The 20,097-nt window shown below is 43.9% G+C and overlaps 1 protein-coding gene across 1 annotated transcript in view; it reads left to right on the forward strand.

Annotated features, from left to right (window-relative positions):
- Positions 1-800: 800 nt before the first annotated feature.
- LOC106561689 (transmembrane and coiled-coil domain protein 3) overlaps positions 801-20,097 on the forward strand; it is a 37,322-nt gene continuing 18,025 nt past the window's right edge. Inside the window, exon 1 of the mRNA XM_014125890.2 lies at positions 801-1,223. Coding sequence (XP_013981365.1) covers positions 1,077-1,223 — 147 coding nt within the window. The 5' untranslated portion in view covers positions 801-1,076. The remainder of the gene's footprint in view (positions 1,224-20,097) is intronic.

The raw sequence follows: 20,097 nt of genomic DNA on the forward strand, positions 1-20,097 counted from the left end.
TCTGGTCCCTATTCCCTTTATAGTGCACTACCATGGCTCTGGTCCCTATTCCCTATATAGTGCACTACCAGGGCTCTGGTCAAAAGTAGTGCACTATAAAGGGAATAGGGTGTCATTTCAGGCACAACCCCAATCCTCACCAATAAATCAAGAGAGGAAGGATTACAGCGACAACACGCCTGTGTGGATTACAGATAAGGTATTCTATTCAGGTAGGAAGACTTCCAACACCTTCAAAGCTCATTTATATTTTCACAGTTTCACAGTCGGAGAACCACCGAGTTGGGCGGATGAAACTAGTCGTAAACACTAAGCAATCTACATGAATACATAAATGAAAAAGGCTTGTGGGACTTGGCCAAGACTAGAATGGTTGGCCTGTTCCCAATCTCATGGCCTCTGGTCCTGCTAGGGTGGATCTCTTTGCGCAAAGAGTAAACACTCAAGGCACTGTCCTTTGTCCTTTTTGTTTCTAGTCCTTAATTGCTTTGAGGGCTAGCTTTGTTTGGTTTGATACTGGCTCCAGGGGGAATGGGTTAGATAAGGTGTGTGTGCATGCGTGAGTGCGTGAGTGTGTGTGTGTGAGAAGAGACTACTGTGGTAGCCTACATTTGTCCTTTCAGATTGTATTATGGTGACATCAGTTTCTGTTGTTTAACATGTTTGGAATGGTTGGAGTAGTGATAGGATTATGATAGGCTGAGACGTTTAGAAACTGCTCAAGTCACTGTCTCCAGTATGGTGGAGGGTGGAATGAAAGCAGGAAAATGTTATAAGGACACGCATGACGCCCAAACCGATATTTCATTTCAGAATGTAATTAGGCAAGGGTTTGGTTAAGGTTAGGGTTAAGGTAAAGGTCAGTTGTAGGTTTTGGCCGGTCGGTTTAAACGTCGGTTGTGTCGTTAACCTCACCCACGGTAGAAGGATAGGGTTAACCTCCTCCTGCTCCGCAGACCTTCAGCAGGGCGGAGTCTGAAGGCACATTGTTCAGTGTTTTCGGCTTTGGAAAGAGAGAGAATGGTCATATCAGTCTGTGTGAAGGGTCGGTCGACAAGGATCATGTCAGACTACAAATGATGAAACATCGTGAACGGAACACTACACCGACTCCAATTCCTAAAGCCAACCGCGAGACCGACTCGGTGATTATGGCCACCGCTGACTCAGCAGTGAGAAGTTTATCAGAAGTCGAAAAATACCTTAACAGCCGGAACGAAATGGTAATAACGACCTTTTCTCATGATTTCTTCTACTCCACATAGCCTACGCTGCTTAAACATAGGAGGCATTGTACTGTATCGTCATCATAATGCAGCGAAAGCATCAATATGCGAACACCTGCCGTGTCCCAGTTTTCGGTCAAATCTGATCAAATCTGATTTTACTCTTCTGGGTCGGTCATTTCTTATGTAGGCTTTTACGCCCATGAACTGGTCTGCTATCCTAGCGTATTGAGGCTCTCTAGTATGTGGGCTACATTGTGTACCATTGCTTGTGTTCATTACATTTTAGGTTAACTTGGAGGTGTTTACCTGATTTTCATTTAGCATTCAATTATTTTCAGCCCTGTTCATATTTTAACACATTTTTATAACACAATCATACCATTCAGAATTGCCTAATACATGTTTGGTTGATATTTGAGAAAATAAGAAAATTGTATCTAACTGTGATTTTATTTTTTAACAGTAAAAAAAAAAACATAGTATAATTTTTTTGGGTTCAATGCAATGTGCCTGTTGTTGAAAGCAATGTTCTGTTCTCTCTTCTCGGTTCCGTTTTCTGTTCTTCTGTTCTGATCTCTTGCAATGGTTACTGCTCCAAATGACAGCTGGATAGACATGTTAGGAGTCTGATAAATGTTTTAACAGCTGGAGAGTTTTAGCTCATTCCATGTTATTACAATGTTACAGCTGTACAAGTATTATCAAATCTCTCAGGGTCTTATTGAGTAACACGGACTTGTGCACATTATGTAAACGACTTGAGCACTTGGTAAATGTATTGATAGTTTACACCTTATTCGCAGTAGAGGATAAAACAACCTTATGTTTCAAGATGCATTTAAATGGTTGTAAATATCAGAGTGGCACAATTAAGGAAGTCATTGTTGAACACTGATCCTAATAGTAGGTCATCATGCAAATCTAAAACAAAACCGGTCTTCTCTTATAGGCGCCACACACACACACACACACACACACACACACACACACACACACACACAGTTTCCTCCTGCATGGTGTGTCTCGTGATTGTTTGTGAAGACATTACAAACCAGAAAATCACTCAACTGTTAAAACGAGAGCAAGTTGTTTCTCTTTCTCCTGTAGCGATCGTGCCTTCAGGGCAAATTTCATTTAATGGATTAACTGATTTGTATGACTGTTGACTGACTGTGTCACGCCCTGACCATAGAGAGACGTTTTATTTCTCTATTTGGTTAGGTCAGGGTGTGATGTGATGTGCATTCTATGTTGTCTATTTCTTTGTTTTTGGCAGAGTATGGTTCCTAATCAGAGACAGCTGTCTATCGTTGTCTCTGATTGGGAACCATACTTAGGCAGCCTTTTCGCCCCTGTGTTTTGTGGTTAGTTGTTTTTGGTTTCGTATCTGTACCTGACAGAACTGTGCGCTTTCGTTTAATTTTTGTTTGAGTGTTTTTGGTGAAAATAAAACATCATGAACACTTTCCACGCTGCACTTTGGTCTCATTCCGACGACAGCTGTTACAGACTGGTTATTTCCAGGCAGTTTATCATGTTTGAACCAGAGTGATGTCTTGACCTGGTTGTTAAAAGTGTCAAGTCCAAGTTCCTTTTATTACTTCAGTCACTGTCTCACCTCTCCTTCACAATATGAGTAATAAATTAACATCCACATGGTTCATCTTGTCAGTTTTGACATTTATCACCTCAATTATAGCTACACAGATCCCACTTCAAGTCAAATGTTATTAGTAACATGCGCTGAATACAACAGGTGTAGACCTTACTGTGAAATGCTTACTTACAAGCCCTTAACCAACAAGGCAGTTCAAGAAATAGAGTTAAGAAAATATTTACTAAATAAACTAAGGTATAAAAAGTAAAACAATAAAATATCAATATCGAGGCTATAAAGAGTGGGTACCGAGTGCGGGGGTACAGGTTAGTCGAGGTCATTTGTTAATGTAGGTAGGGGTAAAGTAATAAACAGCGGTAGGTAGGGGTAAAGTAATAAACAGCGGTAGGTAGGGGTAAAGTAATATACAGTGGTAGGTAGGGGTAAAGTAATATACAGCGGTAGGTAGGGGTAAAGCAATAAACAGCGGAAGGTAGGGGTAAAGTAATAAACAGCGGAAGGTAGGGGTAAAGTAATATACAGCGGAAGGTAGGGGTAAAGTAATAAACAGCGGTAGGTAGGGGTAAAGTAATAAACAGCGGTAGGTAGGGGTAAAGTAATAAACAGCGGTAGGTAGGGGTAAAGTAATAAACAGCGGTAGGTAGGGGTAAAGTAATATACAGCGGTAGGTAGGGGTAAAGTAATATACAGCGGTAGGTAGGGGTAAAGTAATAAACAGCGGTAGGTAGGGGTAAAGTAATAAACAGCGGTAGGTAGGGGTAAAGTAATAAACAGCGGTAGGTAGGGGTAAAGTAATAAACAGCGGTAGGTAGGGGTAAAGTAATAAACAGCGGTAGGTAGGGGTAAAGTAATAAACAGCGGTAGGTAGGGGTAAAGTAATAAACAGCAGTAGGTAGGGGTAAAGTAATAAACAGCAGTAGGTAGGGGTAAAGTAATATACAGCAGTAGGTAGGGGTAAAGTAATATACAGCGGTAGGTAGGGGTAAAGTAATATACAGCGGTAGGGGGTGGGGGAGGGGGGTGTCAATGTAAATAGTCTGGCTGGCCATTTGATTAGTTGTTCAGCAGTCTTATGGCTTGGGGGTAGAAGCTGTTAAGAAGCCTTTTGGACCTAGACTTGGCGCTTTGGTACCTCTTGCCGTAAGGTAGCAGAGAGAAACGTTTATGACGGGTGACTGGAGTCTTTGGGAAAAAAATTGGGCCTTCCTCTGACACCGCCTAGTATAGAGGTCCTGGATGGCAGGAAGCTTGGCCCCAGTGATGGACTGGGCCGTACGCACAACTAGTATATAGGTCCTGGATGGCAGGAAGCTTGGCCCCAGTGATGGACTGGGCCGTACGCACAACTAGTATATAGGTCCTGGATGGCAGGAAGCTTGGCCCCAGTGATGGACTGGGCCGTACGCACAACTAGTATAGAGGTCCTGGATGGCAGGAAGCTTGGCCCCAGTGATGGACTGGGCCGTACGCACAACTAGTATATAGGTCCTGGATGGCAGGAAGCTTGGCCCCAGTGATGGACTGGGCCGTACGCACAACTAGTATATAGGTCCTGGATGGCAGGAAGCTTGGCCCCAGTGATGGACTGGGCCGTACGCACAACTAGTATATAGGTCCTGGATGGCAGGAAGCTTGGCCCCAGTGATGGACTGGGCCGTACGCACAACTAGTATATAGGTCCTGGATGGCAGGAAGCTTGGCCCCAGTGATGGACTGGGCCGTACGCACAACTAGTATATAGGTCCTGGATGGCAGGGAAGCTTGGCCCCAGTGATGGACTGGGCCGTACGCACAACTAGTATATAGGTCCTGGATGGCAGGAAGCTTGGCCCCAGTGATGGACTGGGCCGTACGCACAACTAGTATATAGGTCCTGGATGGCAGGAAGCTTGGCCCCAGTGATGGACTGGGCCGTACGCACAACTAGTATATAGGTCCTGGATGGCAGGAAGCTTGGCCCCAGTGATGGACTGGGCCGTACGCACAACTAGTATATAGGTCCTGGATGGCAGGAAGCTTGGCCCCAGTGATGGACTGGGCCGTACGCACAACTAGTATATAGGTCCTGGATGGCAGGAAGCTTGGCCCCAGTGATGGACTGGGCCGTACGCACAACTAGTATATAGGTCCTGGATGGCAGGAAGCTTGGCCCCAGTGATGGACTGGGCCGTACGCACAACTAGTATATAGGTCCTGGATGGCAGGAAGCTTGGCCCCAGTGATGGACTGGGCCGTACGCACAACTAGTATATAGGTCCTGGATGGCAGGAAGCTTGGCCCCAGTGATGGACTGGGCCGTACGCACAACTAGTATATAGGTCCTGGATGGCAGGAAGCTTGGCCCCAGTGATGGACTGGGCCGTACGCACTACCTTCTGTAGCGGCTTATGGTCGGATGCCGAGCAGTTGCCGTACCAGGCGGTGATGCAACCAGTCAGGATGTAGAACCAGTCAGCTGTAGAACTTTTTGAGGATCTGGGGACCCATGACAAATCTTTTCAGTCACCTGAGGGGGAAAGGATTTTGTCGCGCCCGCTTCATGACTGTCTTGGTGTGTTTGGACCATGATAGTTTGTTGGTGATGTGGACACCAAGGAACTTGAAACTCTCGACCCGCTCCACTACAGCCCCGTCAATGTTAATGGGGCGTGTTTGGCCCGCCTTTTCCTGTAGTCCACGATCAGCTCCTTTGTCTTGCTCATGTTGAGTGAGAGGTTGTTGTCCTGGCACCACACTGCCTCCTCCCTATAGGCTGTCTCATCATTGTCGGTGATCAGGCCTACCACTGTTGTGTTGTCAGCAAACTTAATGATGGTGTTGGAGTCGTGCCTGGCCATGCAGTCGTGGGTGAACAGGGAGTACAGGAGGGGACTAAGCAGGCACCCCTCAGGGCCCCCTGTGTTGTGGATCAGTGTGGCAGATGTGTTGTTACCTACCCTCACCACCTGGGGGTGGCCCGTCAGGAAGTCCAGAATCCAGTTGCAGAGGGAGGTGTTTAGTCCCAGGGTCCTTAGCTTAGTGATGAGCTTTGTGGGCACTATGGTGTTGAACGCTGAGCTGTAGTCAATGAACAGCATTCTCATATAGGTGTTCCTTTTGTCCAGGGTGGGAAAGGGTGGTGTGGAGTGCGATTGTGGATCTGTGGATCTGTCTAACACCAATGTCCTTAATGCATTGCACTGGGCTGCAGTCCAACTGTAGGCCTATACTTGATATACTTATAGGGAAATGTATCTGCATTGATATACATGTTTTATTCCTTAGCCTACCAAGGTTAATATACTTTTGTGATTTAATATTTTCAGACATGATTTACAATTTGTTATTTAGTTTAAGTTTGATAAAAACATTTCTATTTCTTTTGTATATCGCTTAGTTTCAGTTTCAGTGTTAGTGACAGAAAGTAGCATATGCGTGGGAGGAGCCATTTATGTGTTTTTAGGATGTCACTTCTTTCCCCTGGGGGGTCAGAACGACATACATTTGGTTAGGTTTAAATATTAAAACTATCCTAATGTGACTTGGATTTAAAGGATAAGCACTCTTTGTTTTTACTTTAGTAGTAGATGTAAGAAGAATCAAGTACCTTTACCTTTATCTGACAGAGAGAGGAAACAACAAATGAAGTTATGTTATGTAAAGTTATGTAAAGTTATGTTGATGTAATATTAAACATGTATCACTGACTAACCCCTTCAAATAGGGTTGATGAAAACAATGGCAAAAACAAACAATACAACACTTCTTCACAAATCTGTCATGTCACAGCCAGCTTGTGTTTGTGTGGGGGTGTTTCCGTTCAACCAAACACGATTCTCTGGTTTATCTTCAAGAAGACTCTGTGTTCCAGAGAAGTGGTTGTTCGGTTTCTCAAGCCTGATGAAAGGCTGAATATTCTCTCCACAAATGCTTGGGATGCAGGGACAGAAACCAGATCCACTGTCACAGAGAACAGATTGGAATAAACAGCCATTCTTCCCTGCCAGAGCTGGAGAGATGACATAATAAACATTTCCCCTTTTACCTCTTCCAGGTATTTCCGCAGCTCACACAGGTTACTTAATGCCCTGCCAGGTTGACCCTTCAAATGGACAGTGAACTCAGACACAATCAAATCAAATGTTATTGGTCACATACACATGGTTAGCAGATGTTATTCCGAGTGTAGCGAAATTCTTGTGCTTCTAGTTCTGACAGTGCAGCAATATCTAACATGGTAATCTAACAATTCCCCAACAACTACCTAATACACGTAAATCTAAGTAAAGGAATGGAATAAGAATATATATACTACCGTTCAAAAGTTTGGGGTCACTTAGAAATGTCCTTGTTTTTGAAAGAAAAGCAATTTCTTTTGTCCATTAAAATGACATAAAATGGATCAGAAATACAGTGTAGACATTAATGTTGTAAATGACTATTGTAGCTGGAAACGGCTGATTTATTATTAAATATCTAAATAGGCGTACAGAGGTCCATTATCAGCAACCATCACTCCTGTGTTCCAATGGCACGTTGTGTTAGCTAATCCAAGTTTATACCATAAGACTTTTTTGGTCCTCCAATAATCGGTATCGGCGTTGAAAAATCATAATCGGTCGACCTCTAATTTAAACTTGAAACTTGCTTTCCTCCTTTCCTTCCCTCATTCTTTCCTTCTTTCATCCTTTCCTTCCTTCATTCTTTCCTTCTTTCCTCCTTTCCTTCCTTCATTCTTTCCTTCCTTCATTCTTTCCTTCTTTCATCCTTTCCTTTCTTCATTCTTTCCTTCTTTCATTCTTTCCTTCCTTCATTCTTTCCTTCTTTCCGTCATTCTTTCCTTTCTTCATTCTTTCCTTCCTTCCTCCTTTCCTTCCTTCTTTCTGTAGAAAACGACTGCACTTTTCCTTGAAATCCCCAACTTCAACTAGATGCAGGGATCGGGGGGCCCAGCGGTGATACAAGCGCTCCTTCAGCTCGTGCTGTAAACTGCAGTACTGCTTATTTTACGTTTCCACAGCCTCCTTACAGCTGTGGCTCTAGTCTTTAACTGATTGAGGTCAATAGTACATCGCTTTCTCAGAAGATTGATGGACTGTAGCTATCCCTACTTGAACTCAGCCTTTTTTGCTGATTATATTTTTTTGCGCTGTTTGACAAAGTGTCCGTGTTTCCATAACTTGATAATGCCACAGCTTCCTTACAACTGTGGCTCGTGTTTGAACTGATTTGGCCCTACAGTACATACAGTGGGATCCGAAATCATTGACACCATTGAAAAAGATGAGCAAAAATGACTGTATATTTAGATGCCAAACCCACCGCTGGTGAGTGTAGCCAAACAGCTCTATTTTCATGACCAAAACACCAGTTTCAATCCAAGAGCCACTGCTGTTTAGCAAACCCCAGGCGTTTACATTTGTTGAATGACATGAAAATAGAGCTCTTTGGCCACACACACCAGTGGTGGGTTCGGTGTTAAAATGAGAATGTATGAGCAGAAAATAACCACATACCTTCTACAAAATATGGTGGATCTTTGATGTTATGGGCCTATTTTGCTTCCACTGGTCCTGGGGCCCTTGTTAACGGTATGTTTACCCACTACCAGATTATTTTTGCTCCAAAACCGGTTTGCCTCTGCCGGGAGGCTTATACTTGGCCATAAGTAGATCTTCCAGCAAGGCAATAACTCCAAGCACACATCAAAATACACAAAGAAATTGTATACTGGCCACAAAATCTACATTTTTGTAATGGCCAATCTCAGTCTCTGTACTTGAACCCCATTGAACACCTGTGGTTTGAAGTGAAGAGGGCCGTCCATAAGTACAGGCAAAGGACATCAATGATATTGAAGTATTCTGTACTGAGGAATGGTCTACAATCCCTCCCAATGTGTTCTCCAACTCATGAAACATTTGAGGAAAATGCTCAGTGCCTTTATCCTCACAAGGTGAGGTGTTGAAAAACAGGCGTGACAATAATTTTCACCCCTACCCTTTAAGAGAAAAACATGCTTGTTAAACAAAAAATGTCTCTCAACAATTGTATTAGTAGTAGTATTTCTTTGAGCATACAATATAGCTCAGTGTTTGAATTATATTTTATACAGTAATTTTTGCTCATCTTTATCAAGGGTGTCAATCATTTCGGACTGTACACATGGCTGGAGACCTAGGTCTGGTCTATATGATACACATGGCTGGAGACCTAGGTCTAGTCTATATGATACACATGGCTGGAGGTCTACAGTAGGTCTAGTCTATATGATACACATGGCTGGAGACCTAGGTCTGGTCTATATGATACACATGGCTGGAGGTCTACAGTAGGTCTGGTCTATATGATACACATGGCTGGAGGTCTACAGTAGGTCTGGTCTATATGATACACATGGCTGGAGGTCTACAGTGGGTCTGGTCTATATGATACACATGGCTGGATACCTAGGTCTAGTCTATATGATACACATGGCTGGAGGTCTACAGTAGGTCTGGTCTATATGATACACATGGCTGGAGGTCTACAGTAGGTCTGGTCTATATGATACACATGGCTGGAGGTCTACAGTAGGTCTGGTCTATATGATACACATGGCTGGATACCTAGGTCTAGTCTATATGATACACATGGCTGGAGGTCTACAGTAGGTCTAGTCTATATGATACACATGGCTGGATACCTAGGTCTGGTCTATATGATACACATGGCTGGAGGTCTACAGTGGGTCTGGTCTATATGATACACATGGCTGGATACCTAGGTCTAGTCTATATGATACACATGGCTGGAGGTCTACAGTAGGTCTAGTCTATATGATACACATGGCTGGAGGTCTAGAGTAGGTCTGGTCTATATGATACACATGGCTGGAGGTCTACAGTAGGTCTGGTCTATATGATACACATGGCTGGAGGTCTACAGTAGGTCTGGTCTATATGATACACATGGCTGGAGGTTTACAGTAGGTCTACAACCTTCAATGTTATGTCATAATTACGTAGAATTCTGGCAAATTAGTTCACAACGAGCCAGGCGGCCCAAACTGTTGCATATACCCTGACTCTGCGTGCAATGAACGCAAGAGAAGTGACACAATTTCACCTGGTTAATATTGCCTGCTAACCTGGATTTCTTTTAGCTAAATATGCACGCAGAGTCAGGGTATATGCAACAGTTTGGGCCGCCTGGCTCGTTGTGAACTAATTTGCCAGAATTCTACGTAATTATGACATAAAATTGAAGGTTGTGCAATGTAACAGGAATATTTAGACTTAGGGATGCCACCCGTTAGATAAAATACAGAACGGTTCCGTATTTCACTGAAAGAATAAACGTTTTGTTTTTGAGATGATAGTTTCCGGATTCGACCATATTAATTACCTAAGGCTCGTATTTCTGTGTGTTTATTATATTATAATTAAGTCTATGATTTGATATTTGATAGAGCAGTCTGACTGAGCGGTGGTAGGCACCAGCATGCTCGTAAGCATTCATTCAAACAGCACATTTGTGCGTTTTGCCAGCAGCTCTTCGCAATGCTTCAAGCATTGCGCTGTTTATGACTTCAAGGCTATCAACTCCCGAGATTAGGCTGGTGTAACCGATGTGAAATGGCTGGCTAGTTAGCGGGGTTCGCGCTAATAGCGTTTCAAACGTCACTCGCTCTGAGACTTGGAGTAGTTGTTCCCCTTGCTCTGCATGGGTAACGCTTCTTCGAGGGTGGCTGTTGTCGATGTGTTCATGGTTCGAGCCCAGGTAGGGGCGAGGAGAGGGACAGAAGCTATACTGTTACACTGGCAATACTAAAGTGCCTATAAGAACATCCAATAGTCAAAGGTATATGAAATACAAATTGTATAGAGAGAAACAGTCCTATAATTCCTATAATAACTACAACCTGTAACTTCTTACCTGGGAATATTGAAGACTCATGTTAAAAGGAACCACCAGCTTTCATATGTTCTCATGTTCTGAGCAAGGAATTTAAATTTTTTTTACATTTTTGTCATTTAGCAGACGCTCTTATCCAGAGCGACTTACAGTAGTGAATGCATACATTTCATACATTTTTTTCTTCCGTACTGGTCCCCCGTGGAAATTGAACCCACAACCCTGTCGTTGCAAACGCCATGCTCTACCAACTGAGCCACACGGGACCTAGTGATGGGGAAAAAATAGATATAGTTACATATCAATATTATTTTGGACAATATTATATTGATATTTTGACTCAAAGTATCGATTTGCTAGGTAGTGTTAGCTCGCGCTAATCGGCTGTACCTGCACCAAAACTGGTATTTGTCATCCTATAGCTTGTTCTCCTCCATCTTCTTTTTAAAAATAGTTAGCCAACATAGGACGTGGTCTAGACCTAACATACACGGACATGGACTAGACCTAACACACATGGGACGTGGACTAGACTTAACACACATGGACGTGGTCTAGACCTAACACACACGGACGTGGACTAGACCTAACACACACGGACATGGACTAGACCTAACACACATGGGACGTGGACTAGACCTAACACACATGGGACGTGGACTAGACCTAACACACATGGGACGTGGACTAGACCTAACACACACGGACATGGACTAGACCTAACACACATGGGACGTGGACTAGACCTAACACACATGGGACGTGGACTAGACCTAACACACACGGACATGGACTAGACCTAACACACATGGGACGTGGACTAGACCTAACACACATGGACGTGGTCTAGACCTAACACACACGGACGTGGACTAGACCTAACACACACGGACATGGACTAGACCTAACACACATGGGACGTGGACTAGACCTAACACACAGACAGGCAACCCGGTTCATTCAGGAACTAATCAATAGCATATTAACAATACATATGTAGGGTGACCTTTCAACACATAGCCCTGCCAGAAGCCCTGCTCTCCCCTGTGGATTGACAGAGCACAGAGTGGAATCTCTTTTAGACCTAGTTAAATACTGCTATCTCTATTAGACTAAATGAAGTGAAAATACTACTTAAAAGGGGTGAACTCAACTTTAAATTGTCTCATCCATGTTGACAGCATCCTCGATTTCCAAACTTGCTGGCCTACATATAGGGCCTACATAGCAGTAAAAACAGGAAAACAGTGAGTGGAATTCTACTCTCCATTAACAACAACAAGGGAAAAAGGGGATGAATGCTGCATTGAGACCAGAAAATCAAGAGTCAACATCTAGACTTAGACCTCCAGCCATGTGTATCATATAGACTAGACCTACTGTAGACCTCCAGCCATGTGTATCATATAGACTAGACCTACTGTAGACCTCCAGCCATGTGTATCATATAGACTAGACCTACTGTAGACCTCCAGCCATGTGTATCATATAGACTAGACCTACTGTAGACCTCCAGCCATGTGTATCATATAGACCAGACCTAGGTATCCAGCCATGTGTATCATATAGACTAGACCTACTGTAGACCTCCAGCCATGTGTATCATATAGACTAGACCTACTGTAGACCTCCAGCCATGTGTATCATATAGACTAGACCTACTGTAAACCTCCAGCCATGTGTATCATATAGACTAGACCTACTGTAGACCTCCAGCCATGTGTATCATATAGACCAGACCTACTGTAAACCTCCAGCCATGTGTATCATATAGACCAGACCTACTGTAAACCTCCAGCCATGTGTATCATATAGACCAGACCTAGGTCTCCAGCCATGTGTATCATATAGACTAGACCTACTGTAAATATGCAGGTTTAAAAATATATACTTCTGTGTATTGATTTTAAGAAAGGCATTGATGTTTATGGTTAGGTACAGTCGTGCAACGATTGTGCTTTTTTCGCAAATGCGCTTTTGTTAAATCATCCCCCGTTTGGCGAAGTCGGCTGTCTTTGTTAGGAAGAAATAGTCTTCACACAGTTTGCAACGAGCCAGGCGGCCCAAACTGCTGCATATACCCTGATTCTGTTGCAAGAGGTGACACATTTTCCCTAGTTAAAAGAAATTCATGTTAGCAGGCAATATTAACTAATTATGCAGGTTTAAAAATATATACTTGTGTATTGATTTTAAGAAAGACATTGATGTTTATGGTTAGGTACATGTTGTAGCAACGACAGTCCTTTTTCGCGAATGCGCACCGCAGCGATTATATGCAATGCAGGACAGGCTAGATAAACTAGTAATATCATCAACCATGTGTAGTTAACTAGTGATTATGATTGATTGATTGATTGATTGTTTTTTATAAGATAAGTTTAATGCTAGCTAGCACCTTACCTTGGCTTCTTACTGCATTTGCGTAACAGGCAGGCTCCTCGTGGAGTGCAATGTAAAGCAGGTGGTTAGAGCGTTGGACTAGTTAACCCTGAACAAGGCAGTTAACCCCCGTTCCTAGGCCGTCATTGAAAATAAGAATGTGTTCTTAACTGACTTGCCTAGGTAAATAAAGGTGTAAAAAAATACCGATTACCGATTGTTATGAAACCTTGAAATCGGCCCTAACTAATCGGCCATTCCGATTAATCGGTCGACCTCTAGTCTCTAGCAGCAGGGGAGAGGAGTGTGTCTGTCTGTCTCTCTCTCTTCCCCCTCTCCCTCGTTCCACTGAGGATAGCTAGAGGGATGTCTCTAGCAGCAGGGGAGAGTGGTGTGTCTGTCTGTCTCTCTCTCCTTCCCCCTCTCCCTCATTCCACTTCGGCTAGCTAGAGGGATGTCTCTAGCAGCAGGGGAGAGTGGTGTGTCTGTCTCTCTCTCTCCTTCCCCCTCTCCCTCGTTCCACTGAGGCTAGCTAGAGGGATGTCTCTAGCAGCAGGGGAGAGTGGTGTGTCTGTCTCTCTCTCTCTCCTTCCCCCTCTCCCTCGTTCCTCTGAGGCTAGCTAGAGGGATGTCTCTAGCAGCAGGGGAGAGTGGTGTGTCTGTCTCCATGAGGATCAGTATTGACCAGCTGCCTGGAAGGAATACCAATAAAGCACCACAGGACCCTTCTTCTCTCTCATAGTGTGTGTTCTTCTTCTCTGCAGTGGTGTGAAATGAAGGGCTGTTTTGTTCTCAGAGAGAGAGCGAGAGAGAGAGTGAGAGAGAGGAGTCCCTGTCCTACCTTTACCCACTTGCAATGAATCAAAAAATGATGTGCTTGCATTAAGGTTGTTATGATAGAACAGATAAGGTGGCCTGTGTCTATTGTGTGGACTAGCAGAATATACATCCTTGTAACAACAAAGGGCCATAGCTTCCTGTTTGCTTAAGAAAATGTCTGTGTGTGTATTTTACTAAAACATTCACTGTGGATGCGCAATGGGTTCAGTATGGATCTGGCTTAATCCTTCCCCCTCTAGCTACTAAAACAATATGTTAAAATGTCCTTCCCTTATTTATCAGTTTAATACTCTTTAGTATATGGCTTATTCACACTATTTATGACATAACTCATAGTTATTTACTATCAAAGGACCACTTTGGAAACAAGTGCTAAACTCTGGGAATACAGTGTGCTTCTTGTTGTATATGTTTTAACCCAAATAAATGCAATTCAATTCAACTAGCAGAGTTTGACATGTGTTCTACCCTCTTGTCAAGGAGTCACTAGAGACTCAAAGCCACAAGAGAGTAGAACACATGTCAAACTCTGCTTGTTGACTGATTCCAGTTTTGGAGCTTCCATTGTCGTAATCTAGAATCGGCGTGCTAAACTCCATAGTCCAGGCATAAGAACTGGAAGTGTTTAAATTTAGTCAGATTGTAATATCCATCCAAGTCTATGGCAGATTATAACAGCAGTCCCTTCTTAATGCCCCCATTGTAGTGTATATATGAGCCTAATGTTAGTTAATATATCAAATTGGATTAGAACTCAGATCACTGATCCAAGGGATTCGCAGTGCAAGGTATTAGAGCAATATCTTCTATTAGTACAGAGTGCTCTATTGGCCCTGACCATGGCCAAACAAGTTGTCTGGCAGGGGATGTGAGTTGTTGGTTGGTTCTACATCAGGGGTGTCAAACATATGGCTTAAGTAAAACATGATGGTTGCTGATAATGGACCTCTGTATGCCTATGTAGATATTCCATAAAAAATCAGCCGTTTCCAGCTACAATAGTCATTTACAACATTAACAATGTCTACACTGTATTTCTGATCCATTTCATGTTATTTTAATGGACAAAAATGTGCTTTTCTTTCAAAAACAAGGACATTTCTAAGTGACCCCAAACTTTTGAACGGTAGCATACATGTACATATTACCTCAACTAACCCGTACCCCTGCACATTGACTCGGTAACCCCTGTATATACAGTGGCTTGCGAAAGTCTTCACCCCCTTGGCATTTTTCCTATTTTGTTGCCTTACAACCTGGAGTTAAAATAGATTTTTTGGGGGTTTGTATCATTTGATTTACACAACATGCCTAACACTTTGACGATTTGTTATTGTGAAACAAACAAAAAAATAAGATGAAAAAACAGAACTTGAGCGTGCATAACTATTCACCCCCCCCAAAGTCAATGCTTTGTAGAGCCACCTTTTGCAGCAATTACAGCTGCAAGTCTCCTGGGGTATGTCTCTATAAGCTTAGCACATCTAGCCACTGGGATTCTAGCCCTTTCTTCAAGGCAAAACTGCTCCAGCTCATTCAAGTTGGATGGGTTCCGCTGGTTTACAGCAATCTTTAAGTCATACCACAGATTCTTAATTGGATTGAGGTCTGGGCTTTGACTAGGCCATTCCAAGACTTTTAAATGTTTCCCCTTAAACCACTTGAATGTTGCTTTAGCAGTATGTTTAGGGTCATTGTCCTGCTGGAAGGTGAACCTCCGTCCCAGTCTCAAATCTCTGAAAGACTGAAATAGGTTTCCCTCAAGAATTTCCCTGTATTTAGCACCATCCTTCAATTCGGACCAGTTTCCCAGTCCCTGCCGATGAAAAACATCCCCACAGCATGATGCTGCCACCACCATGCTTCACTGTGTGGATGGTGTTCTCGGGGTGATAAGGTGTTGGGTTTGCATCAGACATAGCGTTTTCCTTGATGGCCAAAAAGCAACATTTTAGTCTCATCTGACGAGTACCTTCTTTCATATGTTTGGGGAGTCTCCCACATGCCTTTTGGTGAACACCAAACGTGTTTGCTTATTTTTTTTTCTTTAACCTCTCTGGCGCAGGCGTTCCACTAGCGACCCACCTCGACAACATCCAGTGAAATTGCAGAGCGCAAAATTCAAAATACATAAATACTCAAAATAAAAATTCATAAAAGGTACAAGTGTTATACATCGGTTTAAAGATTAACTTCTTGTTAATCCAGCCGCTGTGTCAGATTTGAAAAAGGCTTTACAGCGAAAGCATATCATGCGATTATCTGAGGACAGCGCCCCGCTTACAAAAGCATACAAACATTTTCAAGCCAAGTAGAGGAGTCACGAAAGTCAGAAATAGCGATAAAATTAATCACGTACCTTTGATGATCTTCATCTGGTTGCAGTCACAAGAGTCCCTGTTACACAATAAATGTTTGTTTTGTTCGATAAAGTTCCTCTTTATGTCCCAAAAACTCTGTTTTGTTGGCGTGTTTTGTTCAGTAATCCACTGGCTCAATGGCGGTCACAACATGCAGGCGAATACATCCTAATAGTACCGGTGAAGTTCGTCGAAACATGTCAAACGATGTTTATAATTAATCCTCAGGTTGTCTATTGTCTAAATAATCGATAATATTTCAACCGGACAATAGCGTCTTCAATAGAAAGGAAAAAGAACAAAGAGCAATCGGTCACGCGCGTAAACCAGCTCTGGTTCATTCTACAGTCCACTGACAAAATGGTCTCATTCTTCCTCATTTTTCAGAAAGCAAGCCTGAAACAATGTCTAAAGACTGTTGACATCTAGTGGAAGCCATAGGAACTGCAATCTGGGTCCTAACCCATTACATACTGTATAGGTATTCAATTGAAAACTATACACATAAAAATATCCCACTTCCTGGATGGATTTTCCTCAGGTTTTTGCCTGCCATATCAGTTCTGTTATACTCACAGACATTATTTTAACAGTTATGGAAACTTTAGAGTGTTTCCTATCCAAATCTATTATATACATATCCTAGCTTCTGGGCCTTAGTAACAGGCAGTTTACTTTGGGCACGCTTCTCATCCAGATGTCAAAATACTGTCCCCAAGCCATAACAAGTTAAATTACAGGTTGTAATGCAACAAAATAGGAAAAATGCAAGGGGGATGAATACTTCTGCAAGGCACTGTATAGCCTCGTTATTGTTATTTTATTGTGTAAGTTTTTTATTTTTACTTTATTTTAACTCTTATTTGTATTAAAACTGTTATTGTTGGTTAAGGGCTTGTAAGTAAGCATTTCACTGTAAGGATACATTTGTTGAATACATTTGATTTGAAGCTATACCTCCTTGGGCCTGGATGATGATGTGTGTTGGGGTGGGTTGTGTTGTGTTGGGTGGGGTTGTGTTGGGTGGGGTTGTGTTGGGTTGGGGAGGGTTGTGTTGGGTTGGGTTGGGGAGGGTTGGGTTGTGTTGGGTGGGGTTGTGTTGGGTTGGGGAGGTTTGGGTTGTGTCGGGTGGGGTTGTGTTGGGTGGGGTTGTGTTGGGTTGTGGAGGGTTGGGTTGTGTTGTGTTGGTTGGGTTGGGGAGGGTTGTGTTGGGTTGGGTGGGGTTGTGTTGGGTTGGGTTGGGGAGGGTTGGGTTGTGTTGGGTTGTGTTGTGTTGGTTGGGTTGGGTTGTGTTGGGTTGGGTTGTGTTGGGTTGGGTTGGGTTGTGTTGGGTTGGGGAGGGTTGTGTTGGGTTGTGTTGTGTTGGTTGGGTTGGGTTGTGTTGGGTTGGGTAGGGTTGGGTTGTGTTGGGTGGGTTGTGTTGGGGTGTGTTGGGGTGGGTTGAGTTGTGTTGGGTTGGGTTGAGTTGGGGTGGGTTGAGCTGTGTTGGGGTGGGTTGAGTTGAGTTGGGGTGGGTTGAGTTGTGTTGGGGTGGGTTGAGTTGAGTTGGGGTGGGTTGAGTTGAGTTGCAGTGGGTTGGATTGGGTTGGATTGGGTTGATTTGAGTTGGGGTGGGTTGTGTTGAGTTGGGTGGGTTGTGTTGAGTTGGGGTGGGTTGTGTTGGAGTGTGTTGGGGTGGGTTGAGTTGTGTTGGGGTGGGTTGTGTTGGGGTGGGTTGCGTTGGGGTGGGTTGCGTTGGGGTGGTTTGTGTTGGGGTGGGTTGAGTTGTGTTGGGGTGGGTTGAGTTGTGTTGGGGTATGTTGGGGTGGGTTGAGTTGTGTTGGGATGGGTTGAGTTGGGGTGGGTTGCGTTGGGGTGTGTTGGGGTGGGTTGAGTTGTGTTGGGTTGGGTTGAGTTGGGGTGGGTTGAGCTGTGTTGGGGTGGGTTGAGTTGAGTTGGGGTGGGTTGAGTTGTGTTGGGGTGGGTTGAGTTGAGTTGGGGTGGGTTGAGTTGTGTTGGGGTGGGTTGAGTTGAGTTGCGGTGGGTTGGATTGGGTTGGATTGGGTTGATTTGAGTTGGGGTGGGTTGTGTTGATTTGGGGTGGGTTGTGTTGAGTTGGGGTGGGTTGTGTTGGAGTGTGTTGGGGTGGGTTGAGTTGTGTTGGGGTGGGTTGTGTTGGGGTGGGTTGCGTTGGGGTGGTTTGTGTTGGGGTGGGTTGAGTTGTGTTGGGGTGGGTTGAGTTGTGTTGGGGTATGTTGGGGTGGGTTGAGTTGTGTTGGGATGGGTTGAGTTGGGGTGGGTTGCGTTGGGGTGGGTTGAGTTGTGTTGGGGTATGTTGGGGTGGGTTGTGTTGGGGTGTGTTTGGGTGGATTGAGTTGTGTTGGGATGGGTTGTCAATCTCTTTTAACTGACACACTGAACTGAAGAACTCAGGATAGATGACTCAGATTGGTGTGTGTGCGCGTGTGTGTGTGTGACCAGGCAGGTTGAGTTTGATGTTGCCACACCCTCCAGCTAATAAATAATACACCTACCTAACATGACATATTGACGTTTTAGACACCATTGTTAAGGACCGGAATTATGATTAAACTTGAATCATTATAATTGCCTGCTAAACATTATGAATCTAGAGCCCTCGTGCTGGAGCAGACAGGGTTAGAGTAGGGTCATCTCTGGCCAGCCCCTGCCTCAGCCACGGTAACACAAATGTCTGACACTTTTTAGGCCAAGCACCGGTGTAAATCTCTGCAGTGGAAATGGCCCATGAGACTACCCTGTGACACCCAAACGTTGCACACCCCTATAATTTCTCCTTACATTTTCAGAATCCTCTTTCCACTCCTCTCTGTTTGTTGGGCCAGGAGTCCTCAGGCCGGGGGCACCTGACCGTATGAACCCCACTCCACACACCGCTCCTCTCCCTCTGGCCTCTGCCTCCCAAGAGTATAGGCCCCTCAAACTCAACTCTGGACCTCGAAGCCAGTTTCACTGCATTTCTTCATTGTTCCCATCTAGTCAGGGACTGCTTTAGACCTGGGACACCAGGTGTGCAATTAATTATTAGGTAGAACAGAAAAGCAGCAGTCTCCGGACCTTTTTGGTTAAGAGTTGACTAACCCTGGGTATGCCCGCACAGCTCAAGTGAAAATTAGGGTGTCGTCACGGCAACTTGAAAGTACAGTCGGTGCACTTTCTTATGAGCTTTGATTCAGTTAGAAGAGCCTCTCATCCAGGGAAAAGTACAGATTGTAAAAAGGAAAGTAGAAACGTGAGATGAACAGCAGCATAAGTTCTAGCGTGACAAGGAGCAAGTGCTCAGTAAATGTCAATGTACTGATTTCGTTTTTTTCAGACGAGGAGCCTATTATTCTTTCTGACCCAGTCATGTCGGGCTTTGCTTCAGCTGCAGGCTATACCATTAGTGTCGAGTCAAGCGTCGTCAATATAGCAGTCATCCGAGTACCAAACCTCTCCCTTTAATTAATCTATGTCTGTTTCTATGTTCCATATCATAGCACCTTTCAGTACTTTAATCCCATTAGCAGCTTTAATATAAACCTAAAATAGCCAAAATGATTTGTTTCGAACCAAAGGCATGAAATCAAAGAACTGTTGCCTCAAGCATTTTCCAGTGGTGTCAGACTAACATGCAATGCGTTCTGGGTAACTCTGAGGCTGACACAGACAAGTGTTTGTGTTGCTCTCTGAACTCAAATGCACTTCTTGTAATCGGACCAGACTGACACACACACACACACACACACACACACACACACACACACACACACACACACACACACACACACACACA

This window comes from Salmo salar, chromosome ssa10 (genome assembly GCF_905237065.1).
Source record: "Salmo salar chromosome ssa10, Ssal_v3.1, whole genome shotgun sequence".
Classification (NCBI taxonomy): Eukaryota; Metazoa; Chordata; class Actinopteri; order Salmoniformes; family Salmonidae; genus Salmo; species Salmo salar.